At 47.4% G+C, this 13,230-nt stretch overlaps 2 protein-coding genes across 2 annotated transcripts; one reads left to right on the forward strand and one right to left on the reverse strand.

Annotated features, from left to right (window-relative positions):
- Positions 1 to 1,178: 1,178 nt before the first annotated feature.
- Positions 1,179 to 8,543, reverse strand: LOC123331475 (translation initiation factor IF-2). Its single transcript, XM_044935554.1, has 4 exons — positions 8,386 to 8,543; positions 7,182 to 8,273; positions 4,009 to 4,120; positions 1,179 to 1,572 (listed from the first exon to the last, which is right to left on the reverse strand). The coding sequence occupies exons 1-2, from the start codon at positions 8,541 to 8,543 to the stop codon at positions 7,388 to 7,390; spliced, it is 1,044 nt and encodes a 347-aa protein (XP_044791489.1). The 3' UTR covers positions 1,179 to 1,572; positions 4,009 to 4,120; positions 7,182 to 7,387.
- ADRB1 (adrenoceptor beta 1) lies at positions 8,090 to 11,463 on the forward strand. The gene has a single exon (XM_006043984.3). The coding sequence runs from the start codon at positions 8,200 to 8,202 to the stop codon at positions 9,742 to 9,744; it is 1,545 nt and encodes a 514-aa protein (XP_006044046.2). The 5' UTR covers positions 8,090 to 8,199; the 3' UTR covers positions 9,745 to 11,463.
- Positions 11,464 to 13,230: the final 1,767 nt, after the last annotated feature.

Here is a 13,230-nt window from a genome sequence, read left to right on the forward strand (position 1 = left end):
GTGTGCTGTGTGCTGTACTTAGTTGCTCAGTCGTGTCCAACTCTTTGTGACCCCATGGACTGCAATTTGCTAGGCTCCTCTGTCCATGGGGATTCTCCAGGCAAGAATACTGGAGTGGGTTGCCATGCCCTCCTCCAGGGGATCTTCCCAACCCAGGTCTCTCGCATTGCAGGTGGATTCTTTACCGTCTGAGCCATAGGGAAGCCTGATGTATGTAGAGAGTGTACATAAGCTTTTGGGCTTCCCTAAAAGTTCAGTGGTAAAGAATCCGCCTGCCAATACAGGAGACGCAGGTTCAATCCCTGGGTCGGGAAGGTCCCCTGGAGAAGGAAGTGGCAACGCACTCCAGTATTCTTGCCTGGAACATCCCAGGGACAGGGGATCCTGGTGGGTTACAGTCCATGGGGTCGCCAAGAGTCTAACACGACTGAGCACACAACCACCACATAAACTTTTAAGTGTTTCCTTTATTGCACAGGAATTTACAAGATACCAGCTATCAACATATGACCCAAATAAATGGGAGCTAACGTGTTTAAAAGGTATCATTTCTACCCTTTAGAAACTTAAAATCAGGGCTTGGGGGATTCTTGTTGCTACAAATTTCTCAGCTTTTACAACATAATCATTTTATCAGGAGCACAATAAGACTCTGTTAAAATAAAACTTAGAGTTTTCAACAATTAGCATAGCTTGTTATCATTACAAGCTCTAGACTTGGGCAAACTGAAGTACAGCTCTTAGCCAAATGCTTTCACGTATACAGATAACACTCTCATTGCCGCCAGCACTTTAAGGTAAGATCTTACAGCTGAGTAAGAACACAAGTTATGAAAGTTGGCTAAACTTTACATTGAATTACCTTCCTTTTGTAAAAAGCTACTATTTATTGGCACTAATTGAGAAAAAAAAATTCTTTCTCTGCTGCTAATATCTCACCACTGAAATCCTTTAAAGGAATTTACGTCCGAGAATCACATAAACAAATACTTTTTTAAGAGTAGTGTACCTACTAAGGAGGGGCTTCCCAGGTGGTGCTAGTGGTAAAGAACTCACCTGCCAAAAAAGGAGACTCGGGTTCAATCCCTGGGTCAGGAAGATTCCCTGGAGGAGGACATGGCAACCCATTCCAGTATTCTTGCCTAGAGAATCCCACGGACACAGGAGCCTGGTGGGCTACAGTCCATGGGATCACACGGAGTTGGACACGACAGAAGTGACTTAGCTTACATGCATGCACACATCTAATAAGAAAGGGCACCAAAATGGGGGGAAGACTTTTTTTAAAAGGTGATTTCCCAAAGGTAAAGGCATTTAAAAATTGCTTACTGTTACTGAGCCTCTGGGGCTTCCCAGGTGACACAGTGGTAAAGAATCCATCTGCAATGCAGAAGACGCAAGATGCAGGTTCAATCCCCTGGGCTGGAAAGATCCCCTGGAGTAGGATACGGCAACCCACTCCAGTATTCTTGCCTGGGAAATCCCGTGGACAGAGGAGCCTGGCGGGCTACAGTCCATGGGGTTGAAAAGAGTTGGGCACAAACAAACCAAGCCTCTGGGTTGTATTAATACCTAGTGGGAGAAAGAAAGGAGTCAGTTGATACAAAGAAGCTTATATAAGTGAATCGGGTCTTCGCATACAAGCAAATCCTGACACCTTTCATAATCTGAAATATCATGATGATGGGATGAGACAGCATTTGATGCATTACAAATATACAGTGCTATATGAGATTTCAAGAAGCTTTCACATACATCATCTCATTTCATCCACTTGTAACCCTGTGAGGGAGCAGTGAGTCCATTTTAAAGATGAAGCCAGTACTGAAAGTCAAACTTAAAAGTGACACCAGACACAAAATTGGATCTTCTGCCTAGCAGGTCTGAACACTTTCCAATACATCCAAATTTTGAAAAATATTATTATTGGCTCTTGCACTGTTCAGGGTACTCTTTAGACATACCAGGAAGAGGGGAAGAGGCAAAGAGGCAGGAAGTGGGAGAGGGGAGAACTTCTGAATTCTCCAAGTAGTCCCTGCTTTGCTGTCATTATGCCACTGTCTTCTGTGCTTCTTATCACAATGGATGCAGTTGCTTGTCCCTGTGTAAACTGTGGCTTCAAAATCAGTATATGACCTTAAGCCAGCCACAGGCACAAACTGTTCTTTGCTTAGTGCTAAGAGAATGTTTCAGCAATAACATTGCTTTATGTGAAAAGCTGTATATCTTTTCTCGGAAATAGCCACTAGAGATCTGATCAATGATTTCTACCACCTATTATCATCCTCAAGGCAAATTATGCTAACTTAACTGATTCGATACACTTCTTGGGTATTTACATGGAAATTTTCCCCAGACTTTCTCTGGCCAGCCTTCCAGAAGCTGCCCAGTTAGGCTACTCACTATTATTTTAATCTCATTTTCCAGCAAAGTCAACTGAAGAACAGTCAGGTCTTCACCAAGCTCATGACTTACAACCATGGTTGGGTGGGACACCCATTAGTCACTGCTATACAGACTTTTAATTTGAACTAGAATTTGAATCCAGATTCAAGTCACTAGCTTGAAATGCCTGGATACAGACTATCATAAATGAAGGGAAAAGGTAATTTACCATGAATGTTTATAAAGATTAGGTAGCGTTTTTATTATATGGACTTACATGATTCCTTTGGAAAAACTCTTAAGCTATGTCTGCCCCACTTTATTTATTACCAAGTATGGTATAAATTGGAGAAGGCAATGGCACCCCACTCCAGTACGATTGCCTGGAAAATCCGATGGATGGAGGAGCCTGGTAGGCTCCAGTCCATGGGGTCGCTAAGAGTCGGGCATGACTGAGCAACTTCACTTTCACTTTTCACTTTCATGCATTGGAGAAGGAAATGGCAACCCACTCCAGTATTCTTGCCTGGAGAATGCCAGGGACAGAGGATCCTAGTGGGCTGCCCTCTATGGGGTCGCACAAAGTTGGACGCGACTGAGGCAACTTAGCAGCAGCAGTATGGTATAAATTTGGGCTTCCCTGGTGGCTCAGACGGTAAAGAATCTACCTGCAATGTGGGAGACCTGGGTTTGATTCCTGGGTTGGGAATATCCCCTGGAGGAGGGCATAGCAACCCACTCCAGTATTCTTGCCTGGAGAATCTCCATGGACAGAGGAGCCTAGCAAGCTGCAGTCCATGGGGTCCCAAAGTCAGTCGGATATGACTGAGCGACTAAGCACAGCTCAGCACATGATATAAATTTATTTATCTCATTAGCCTACCTTATATTTCTAAAGCTTATATTTTGAAACATTTATATGAAAATATCGACTAGGGTATTTGTTGTTGTTGTTCAGTCACTAAGTCATGTCCAACTCTTTGCGATCCCATGGACTGAAGCACTCCAGGCTTCCCTGTCCTTCACTATCTCCTGGAGTTTGCTCAAACTCATATCCATTGAGTCAGTGATGCCATCCAACCATCTATAAGAGCATGAGTTATTACTCTAAACTTGAAGCATGAGGAAGGATCATAACTCCAAAAACACTTCATTATTTCTCATACTAGTAAATATGAGAATATTTTAATAAACATTGAATCTCTATGAATCAAAGCTTAATGCTAATTAATGTTAAGTAATATTAGTAAACATGGAAAATATAAAGATGTATAGGACAGCCTTCGCTCTCAGTGGGCTTACAATCCATATGAGAAGAAAAGAGAAAAATAAAAAAGTTATAAAAATTAAATCACAATATAAGAGACATCAAAAGGCAACATACTTTTAATTGACACATGAAATGCAATTAGCAAAGTAACTACGATAAGTAGAGGAAGGAGAGATCATTTCTAGAAACAGTGGGCAGGGATGACTGTCATGTAAAAAATATATCAGCCAGATCTTGAAAGCTGAATCCAATAAGACAGAGATGGAGGAGGGGATTCATGGTGGAAAGATTCCAGTGAGGAAGAGTACAGATGACAAAAAGGGAAAAGAGTATAAATTCAAAAACTAACTTACAGAACTGCAAGCTAGGGTGACACGGAGATTTCTAGTATGAAACAGTGCTGGAAAGGCTCTTTGGAACTGGACCGTGGAGGGCTTTGAAGGCCATGTTGAGGAGCTGAGGTTTCTGAACAGAGAAGCATCTTGGTCAAAGTAGCACTTTAGGAAAAATTAATTTGGTTGTGGTATGCTAGATTAAGGGCTTTCCTTAATCTAGTTCAGTTGGTGAAAAATCTGCCTGCAATGCAGGAGACCCCAGTTCGATTCCTGGGTCAGGAAGATCCGCTGGAGAAGGGATCAGCTACCCATTCCAGTATTCTTTGGCTTCCCTTGTGGCTCAGCTGGTTAAGAATCTGCCTGCAATGCGGGAGACCTGGGTTTGATCCCTGGGTTGGGAAGATCCCCTGGAGAAAGGAAAGGCTACCCACTCTAGTATTCTGGCCTGGAGAATTCCATGGACTATATAGTCCATGGGGTTGCAAAGTGTTGGACACAACTGAGCGACTTTTTCACTTTCACTCTAGATTAAATGGACTGGGGAAGACTGGCGGTGGGAGATCAAGAAGAACCCAAAGCAAGTTCAGAAGTGAGAGGGAGGCAGTGGGATGGGAATGGGAGAGGAGAGAGCAAGAAATACTGAGGAAGAAGCCCACTCGTTTTCAATGTGGTGATTAGCATATAGTGTTGCAGCTTTGTTCCTTTCTAAAGTATCATCAAATCTGTGGGTTCCCCAGAACTGAATCATTTTAACAGTTGGGAGCGGGGGAAATGGAGGAGTTACTAATTTTAAATTTGCAATATCTAATACCTGGATAAGTGGATAGGTTTTCTCCTTAATCTTGTATCCTTCTCTCTCTCTCTTCAGTCACTAAGTTGTGTCCAACTCTTGCAACCCCATGGACTGTAGCCTGCCAGGCTCCTCTGTCCATGAGATTCTCCAGGCAAGAATACTGGAGTGGGTTGCCATTTCCTTCTCCAGGGGATCTTTCCGACTCAGGAATCGAAACCAGGTCTCCTGCATTGCAGGCAGATTCTTTACTGACTGAGCTATGAGGGAAGCCCTGTATCCTTATCTAAGGACAAAAAAGATGTCAGCTCAAAAACTTTTTTTAAAAAGAGTGTCATGAAGTGTAGGGATTAAAGGAAATCTGAGAACATTTTATTTTAAAAGAAAGCGAACTCTACTTGAATCCGAAGTATTTCAAATGTTTCCATCAGTACAACTGAAGGACAACTTCGAGAACCCCAGGAATCCCTTTATGCCTGCAGCCCTACGCTGGAATTCCTATCAAAATAACCTTCTGATTTTGGATATTTGTGATTTAATGTATTTATTATCCAGAAATTCAAGGAAACTTGATTTATCTCTAAATAAGCAGGGGAAAAAATTCAGGAGAGTTTTTCAGTGATTCATATCTCATGTCCTGATATTTCTGGTGTGTTGGTGAGCTTCCCTGGTGGCTCAGATGGTAAAGAATCTGCCTGCAATACAGGAGACCCTGGGTCAGGAAGATCCCCTGGAAGGGAATGACAACCCACTCCAGTATTCTTGCCTGGAGAATCCCATGGACAGAGGAGCCTGGTAGCTTACTTACCATAGTCCATGGGGTTGCAAAGAGTCAGACACAACTGAGGGACTAACACATATGCATATACATATACCAATACGTGTGTATTGGTACATATGGTAATGCTAGTGGCATCCAGGCGTCTGCACTGAATCTCTGCAGCCAAGTTCAGGCCTTATCACTCACAGAAATGCAGTCCCTTTGCCCTTCAGGGGCCCTTAAAATTGTCACACAATATTCCGGTAACACCACTTGCCAGAAAGATGGCGCCCGATAGAAAGCGGCCTTCCCCACATTCCCTACATTTCATTGCATGGTCCAGCATTCAGAATCCTGCGGCCTTAAATTCTGCTTTTTCCAACCCCTTGGCTGACTGACCCTTGAGGGTGGGAACAGAATAAAGTCAGAAGAGGACACAGGTTTGCAGAGACTTGGGTAACTAGTGCTCTCTGGGCACCTACACTGAACTTAGGGTGCAGATCTCCAACCCCCTCTTTCTAGCCCTCTCCTTCCCTTGTTTCCCCTTCTCAAGCTTCCCAACTGGCAGAACTAGGCTGACAAGTCCTAGGCCAGGGATGAACAAGTAATTCACCCACACCCACCCACTGATCATCAAGTTTGGGCCTAAAGCAAATTTATATGTTTGGATAAAGAAAAGTTGGGCTTCCCTAGTAGCTCAGAGACCCGTCGTCAATCCTCGGATGGGGAAGATCCCCTAGAGAAGGAAATGGCAACCCACTCTAGTATTCTTGCCTGGAAAATCCCATGGGCAGAGGAGCCTGGTGGGCTACAGTCCATGGTGTCGCAAGAGTCAGACACAACTTAGATACTAAACCACCACCATAGCTTAAAACTGTTTGGCTTTATAAACTGAATACACATTGCTGTTAGCTCTTGACTTAGGGAGCTCTCTCCAAGGTAAGAAAGCTAGTCTTTTTATTCCAATGCTAGAAGGATGTGTGACCATTATGTAACATTTTCATGCACCCTTAAGTGGGTAATTAGAAGCTGTTTACTTCTCAGGATTCAATTAAAAGCTTTTTATTTTCAAGGCTGAGTTGAGAACTCCTTCTGTGGTGCAATTAGACAGGGGGCTTGCACACCTTCAGCTACACTGTGTGTTGATGGTGACTGTCCTGTAGGTAGGTCCCCACATATAGTCACACCACTGCAGAGCTAACGACTCACTAAATTTAAACGCATTCAGCTGCCAACCCAACAGCCTTTGATATAACTTTAAATGCTATTGGATTTTAATCTTCTTGAGTATTTCTATATTTTTTCTTCTCTCATCCCTCCAAAATTAATCCTAGAGTTTTGAGAATCTGGGAACTTGGGCAAAGGAGAAGGCAATGCAGCAGACCAAGAAATTTGAAATCTCAGTTCACTACTGTGTCACCCAAAGACAATGTACCTTTTTTGTTTGCACTGACCCAGATCAAGTCATACAATCACGTGAGTAACAGAACACAAAATCCAGGTGTTATTACTGAACATGAAAAGTCTGAAAAGTAATTAAACGTGTTCTAGCTTCCGTGGCGGTGTCATTTACTCTAACATGCCTATGTCCTTAAGCCTCTCTATTTACATTACCGGCACACACTGTTGCACCATACTCACACATCCATCAGCTGGGACCTGGGAGAGTGTATTTTTCCAACTGATCCTCAGCATTAGCTGTCAGCTGCACAAACCTTCCCTTCCTTTCTGCATCTGCTGCCCTGGAACGACAGAAGCTTCTTGCAAGAATAGCTCCCGGGGAGCGTTCCTGACAGATGCGCGCTCTGCTCTAGCAAGGCGCTCGCTGGAAAGTTTCTTCTAACCGCTCACACCCGCCTCCGATCCGATCCCCGAGCTGGCAGGACGCGAGCTGGCTGGGACTCCTCTTGACAGAAGAAGGGTTTTACACACACCCTCCTAGGCTGCCCAATACAAGAAACAATCTTGCAGCCAGACTCCTCCACCCCCAGCAAACAGACCGTCCAAGGCGCTCTGGTGTTTCGAGAACACCGAAGTCCCCTCCCTGCTATAGGGAACACGCGCTCTGCTCTACAGGAAACCTGGGCACTGGAGGTAGATGGGATGGGTGGCTGCGGGTAGAGCCGGGGCGCAGGAGGAAACCAAACGCCGGAGGCAAACGGGGCGCAGGAGAGGGGAGATTGGGGGCCGAGGGAGGGGGCAGGGTGGAAGCCGGGCGCGATTGGGAGCCGAGGGGAACTGGGCACTGGAGCCAAGCGGGCTCTGGAAGGGACGCGCGGGCAGGAACCCGCGAGCGCCGGGGAGGCGCTTGCTTGGCGATCTGCCCCGGACTCCCTAGAGCCGCAGAACCGCCGGTGGAGGCGGGGTGCGAGGAGTTGGCGGGGCCCGGGAGAGGGGGTGGGGTGGGGGGGGAAACCAGAGAGGGGCGTGCCTTCGCCAGGATTGGCTGCAGGAGCCTGACGCGAGGCCCCGGGGGTTGGCTCGGGGGAGTGGGAGCCGGGTGGGGTGGGTGCTGGGTGCCGGGGCTGCGGGCTCCGCGAGCTCAGAAACATGCTGAAGTCCCGGCAGCTGTTCCAGCAGCGACAGCGGCTCCAGCAGCAGCGGCGGCGGCGGCGGCGGCGACAGCGCACGGCTCCGGCGGGGAAGGCGCCCGGCGCCCATGCCTTCGGCCCCGCGCAGCGGCTGCCCTGACCTGGCCGCGACCTCCCTCCGCGCGCCCCGCCGCTTGGGCCTCTGGGGGGGTTCCCCAATCGCGGCCCAACTCCGCCACACCCCTCTCCCCCGGCCTCCGCAGCTCGGCATGGGCGCGGGGGCGCTCGCCCTGGGCGCCTCCGAGCCCTGCAACCTGTCATCGGCCGCGCCGGTTCCCGACGGCGCGGCCACGGCGGCGCGGCTGCTAGTTCCCGCGTCGCCGCCCGCCTCGCTGCTGACCTCGGCCAGCGAGGGACCCCCACTGCCGTCGCAGCAGTGGACGGCCGGCATGGGCCTGCTGATGGCATTCATCGTGCTACTCATCGTGGCGGGCAACGTGCTGGTGATCGTGGCCATCGCCAAGACACCGCGGCTGCAAACGCTCACCAACCTCTTCATCATGTCGCTGGCCAGCGCAGATCTGGTCATGGGTCTGCTGGTAGTGCCGTTTGGAGCCACCATCGTGGTGTGGGGCCGCTGGGAGTATGGCTCCTTCTTCTGCGAGCTCTGGACCTCGGTGGACGTACTGTGCGTGACGGCCAGCATCGAGACCCTGTGTGTCATCGCCCTGGACCGCTACCTCGCCATCACGTCGCCCTTCCGCTACCAGAGCCTGCTGACCCGCGCGCGGGCGCGGGCCCTCGTGTGCACCGTGTGGGCCATCTCGGCGCTGGTGTCCTTCCTGCCCATCTTCATGCAGTGGTGGCGGGACAAGGACGCGAAGGCGAGCGGATGCTACAACGACCCCGAGTGCTGCGACTTCATCATCAACGAGGGCTACGCGATCACCTCTTCCGTCGTCTCCTTCTACGTGCCCCTGTGCATCATGGCCTTCGTATACCTGCGGGTGTTCCGCGAGGCCCAGAAGCAGGTGAAGAAGATCGACAGCTGCGAGCGCCGCTTCCTCAGCGGCCCCGCTCGGCTGCCCTCGCCCGCGCCCTCGCCTGGGCCCCCGCTCCCTGCCTCCCCGGTGGCCAACGGGCGCGCCAACAAGCGGCGGCCCTCGCGCCTCGTGGCCCTGCGCGAGCAGAAGGCACTCAAGACGCTGGGCATCATCATGGGCGTGTTCACGCTCTGCTGGCTGCCCTTCTTCCTAGCCAACGTGGTGAAGGCCTTCCACCGCGACCTGGTGCCCGACCGCCTCTTCGTCTTCTTCAACTGGCTGGGCTACGCCAACTCGGCCTTCAACCCCATCATCTACTGCCGCAGCCCCGACTTCCGCAAGGCCTTCCAGCGCCTGCTCTGCTGCGCGCGCCGGGCCGCCTGTGGGAGCCACTTGGCCGCCGGGGACCCGCCGCGTGCCTTGGGCTGCCTGGCGGTGGCCCGGCCGTCGCCGTCTCCCGGGGCCGCCTCGGACGACGACGACGACGACGACGAAGACGACGTCGGGGCCGCGCCGCCCGTGCGTCTGCTGGAGCCCTGGGCTGACTACAACGGCAGGGCGGCGGCGAACAGCGACTCGAGCCCGGACGAGCCAAGCCGCGCGGGCTGCGCCTCGGAATCCAAGGTGTAGGGCCGGGCGCCCCTCCCCGCCTTCCCCGGCTTCCCGAGTCCGGGCGCGGGCTGTGCGCTTCAGGATCAAGAGAACCCGGGAGCCCCTGAACCGCTTCCCCGGGAAAGAGGTCTGTGTTTACTCGAGACCGAAAGCAGGTGAACTCGAAGCCCGCGAACCACGTCTGCATCATCCAAGGGCAAATAGGAAAGCCACGGACCGTCGCACAGAAAGGAAAGTTTGGGGAAAGGTGGGAGAAGTTTGGGGAGGGGTTGGGAGAGTAGCCTGCTGATTGTTCTTGGGGTTCTTTTTCCAGTTTGTGGCCCGGCCTTCTTCTGTGTGTGCGTGTGATGCATCTTTAGATTCTCTCCTTCCCCCGCCTCCCCCCCGCCACGTGGCTTTTAACACTTTCTGCGATGACTGGGAAGGGAAGGGAGAAGCGTTAGGAGATAAAAGTCTCTCGACTTAGCTTCCATCCTATTCCCGGGAACAGGAGCGGTCAGCCAGAGAGAGAGGAGAGAGAATGACACTTTATCAGGACGTTGTTTCCTTTTGCTTTTCAGAGAAATTCCATTTTAATTTCTGAGGAATGATTTCTCCTGTTCTGAAAGCCGAGGGCAAGGGATGCAAAAACCGCGTTTCAGGAAGTTTTATGCTCTTCTTGGAACAAGCCTCACCTTGATTCCCTTTCGGAGGGCAAGCGGGCTGTCCCTGAACGCCTCCTCGGTGGTCAGGCTGAGGGGTTCCTACCTCACTCACACTGTGCACATTGCACAGCCAGATAGAAAGACTTGTTTATATTAAACAGCTTATTTATGTATCAATATTAGTTGGAAGGACCAGGCGCTGGGCCTTTGTGACATGTGACTCTGTCCATTGAAGACAGGACAGAAAAAGGAAAAAGAAAAAAGGAAACAATTCAGATTACTGCACATGTGGTATAAACAAAAAATCAAAACAAAAAAGCCGTGATTCAAAGTGGCATTTTTTTGCACAGTATTAGGAACTGTAAAGTCCACAGAAGACGTTATTTGCACAAAAAGAAATTAAATATTTTTTAATGGGGGTGGGGTGGGGCAGATCTTAAAAACTAAAATAAAATTCAGATTCTATCTCTGTTGTCTGTTATGTTATTGAGCTAGCGATTTATTGGAAAAATACCTTTTTATACTCTTTTATCATGGTACTGTATCCATATTATAAAAAATTATCTTAAGGATTTTTTTTATTATTTTTTTATGTCCAAAGGCACACGTGAATCTGCTGGTGAAATTTAGCACTTGTGTGTAAATACTATTTCCTCTGTGTGCTTTACCAAGTACTTATACTCTGGTGCAACTAACTACTATGTGAGGAATTTGTCCATGTGCAATAAATACCAGTGAAGCACAAAAAAAGATTATGTACTGTGTGTCTGTAAGGGGGGTCAGTGATAATGGAAAAGACAGTTTGTTTTGTTCGAAATATAGACTGGATTTCCCATAGAGCTCTTTTAATAGCTTTTCATGACTCAAGAGCATAGCAAAATGCCTCTAAACCAAATAAGGCATGCACCTACTGAGAGCTGCAGACTTGCCCTAAATTTTCACAGCCAGTTTCAGAATATTCTAAACTACTTGGAGGTGTTTTCAAGATCCCATCTGCCACACTTGACTTAAGAAGTAACATTTGGACTTGTGCATCTTCTTAAAAAAAAAAAAATTGAGTCAGGTAGCTCAGCTGCGATGTCAACCAACGCAGGAAAGGAGACCAGCCTGTGGGACCATCACTGCCTGCTTGGAATTCGGTAAGTAGCATTCACGGCTGGTGTTTGTTTTCCAACAGAAAATTGCAGCCTGGAGGTGTGCACATGTATCCAGTGACTGTTTAGAACGCAAAATGCTTTACTGGTTAAGTGAAAATTCATAAAAGAGCCTTGAAGTAAAGATTTTTCTCTTGTGTGATTAAATAGACCATTTCAGTGGAAATTCTGGCTGGGCAGGTAACTGGGAGAAGTAAATCTGAAGTTTTAAATTTTCCTAACAAGGTTATGACACCCTCAATGGATAGTTTTCCTAAAATTAGTTCCTAAGGAAAGTATAGTGAAATTCTATCTTGTGATTAATTCTGCATTCTCCAAAATAACTTCAAGTATTTCTCTTTGTATTTTTAAACAAGCTTTTCATGATCGTATAGTAAGGAAACCAAAGTGAAGAGTACAAAGTTCTGGCTTATACCGAGATGAAACATGAACAAACTCTTCTCTACCAAGGAAAGTCAAGACCAATTATCCTTTTTCTGTAATGAGATATTCTAAGGACCAGGAGAGAGGAGAGTCTTCTGAGAAAGGTTAATGTTGCCGATGTTTTAAGAGACCAGTGGAAAGTTGCATGAACAGTAGCCATTTCAACAAAAGCTGCTATGAAGTTTAACCCCTTTCTCCAGGAGGAAAAAAAGGGGGAGAGGTGGAGCAGGAGATGGCAAGAGTTACTTAAAAATAGAAAGATAAATACTTGAAGAATCGTATTTTGGAGAACGTAAAAATCAATTTTTATCCTTTCCCCAAGGAACAAATACAGTCCATTTCTATCCTCCCTTCCCCCAGAGTATGTAAGTCACATTTTGTTAGGGATTTTGTTCCTCTTTATTTTAAATCGCACAAGATTAATAGACAATGTCTGGTTTCATCTGAAGAAACACTCAAATACAAGGTAATGCTTCACTTTCCTGTTTTGTCTAGATAAGTCTTTACATTTAAATAAATTTTTCCAGCCCCAGATTTACATATAGATCTGTCAAACTTTAGGTCTCAAAATCACGAAAGTCCTATAAACTTTAATAACAAACATAAATATATATATATATGGATATATATATATATAAAAGTAACTGTTTAGTATACAGATCTAAACTCTTTAGTGAGTTAGAGGAAACCACTATAATTCTGGGGCCAACTTATATGTTGTTTATATATGTTGTTTAGTTGCTAAACAACTAAACTATAGTCGCTGACTCGGCGACCCCACGGACTGTAGCCCACCAGGCTCCTCTGTCCATGGGATCTCCCAAGGCAAGAATATTGGAGTCAGTTGCCATTTCCTTCTCCAGGGAATCTTCTCAACCCAGGGATGGAACCCATATCTCCTGCACTGGCAGGCAGATTCTTTACCACTGAGCCACCCTATCAACCAATGTTGTTTTGAATAAGACATTGACTTGTCGTAGAAATGTAGGAACCTGGGCTGCCAATCCACATAGCTATGGCATTTGGAAGAGAAAACTGTCCATCCTGTTTAATCTGTTGAGACCATGCACAACAGAAGTGACAGGAGGGAGTTAGTGAGCAGGCAGAAAAATCAACCTTACCCCCTAGGTTTGTGTGTAACAGTACCGAAGGCATAAACCTTAAAATTAAAACAGTGAACATGTGACCAAGATTCACTGACTTGCTGCATTTGAGATTATACTTTGGTTGCACACTGTTAAGTTCTCCGGATATAACATGACGATATTCCAGCTTCTATAAAT

This window comes from Bubalus bubalis, chromosome 23 (assembly GCF_019923935.1).
Source record: "Bubalus bubalis isolate 160015118507 breed Murrah chromosome 23, NDDB_SH_1, whole genome shotgun sequence".
NCBI classification, from domain to species: domain Eukaryota; kingdom Metazoa; phylum Chordata; class Mammalia; order Artiodactyla; family Bovidae; genus Bubalus; species Bubalus bubalis.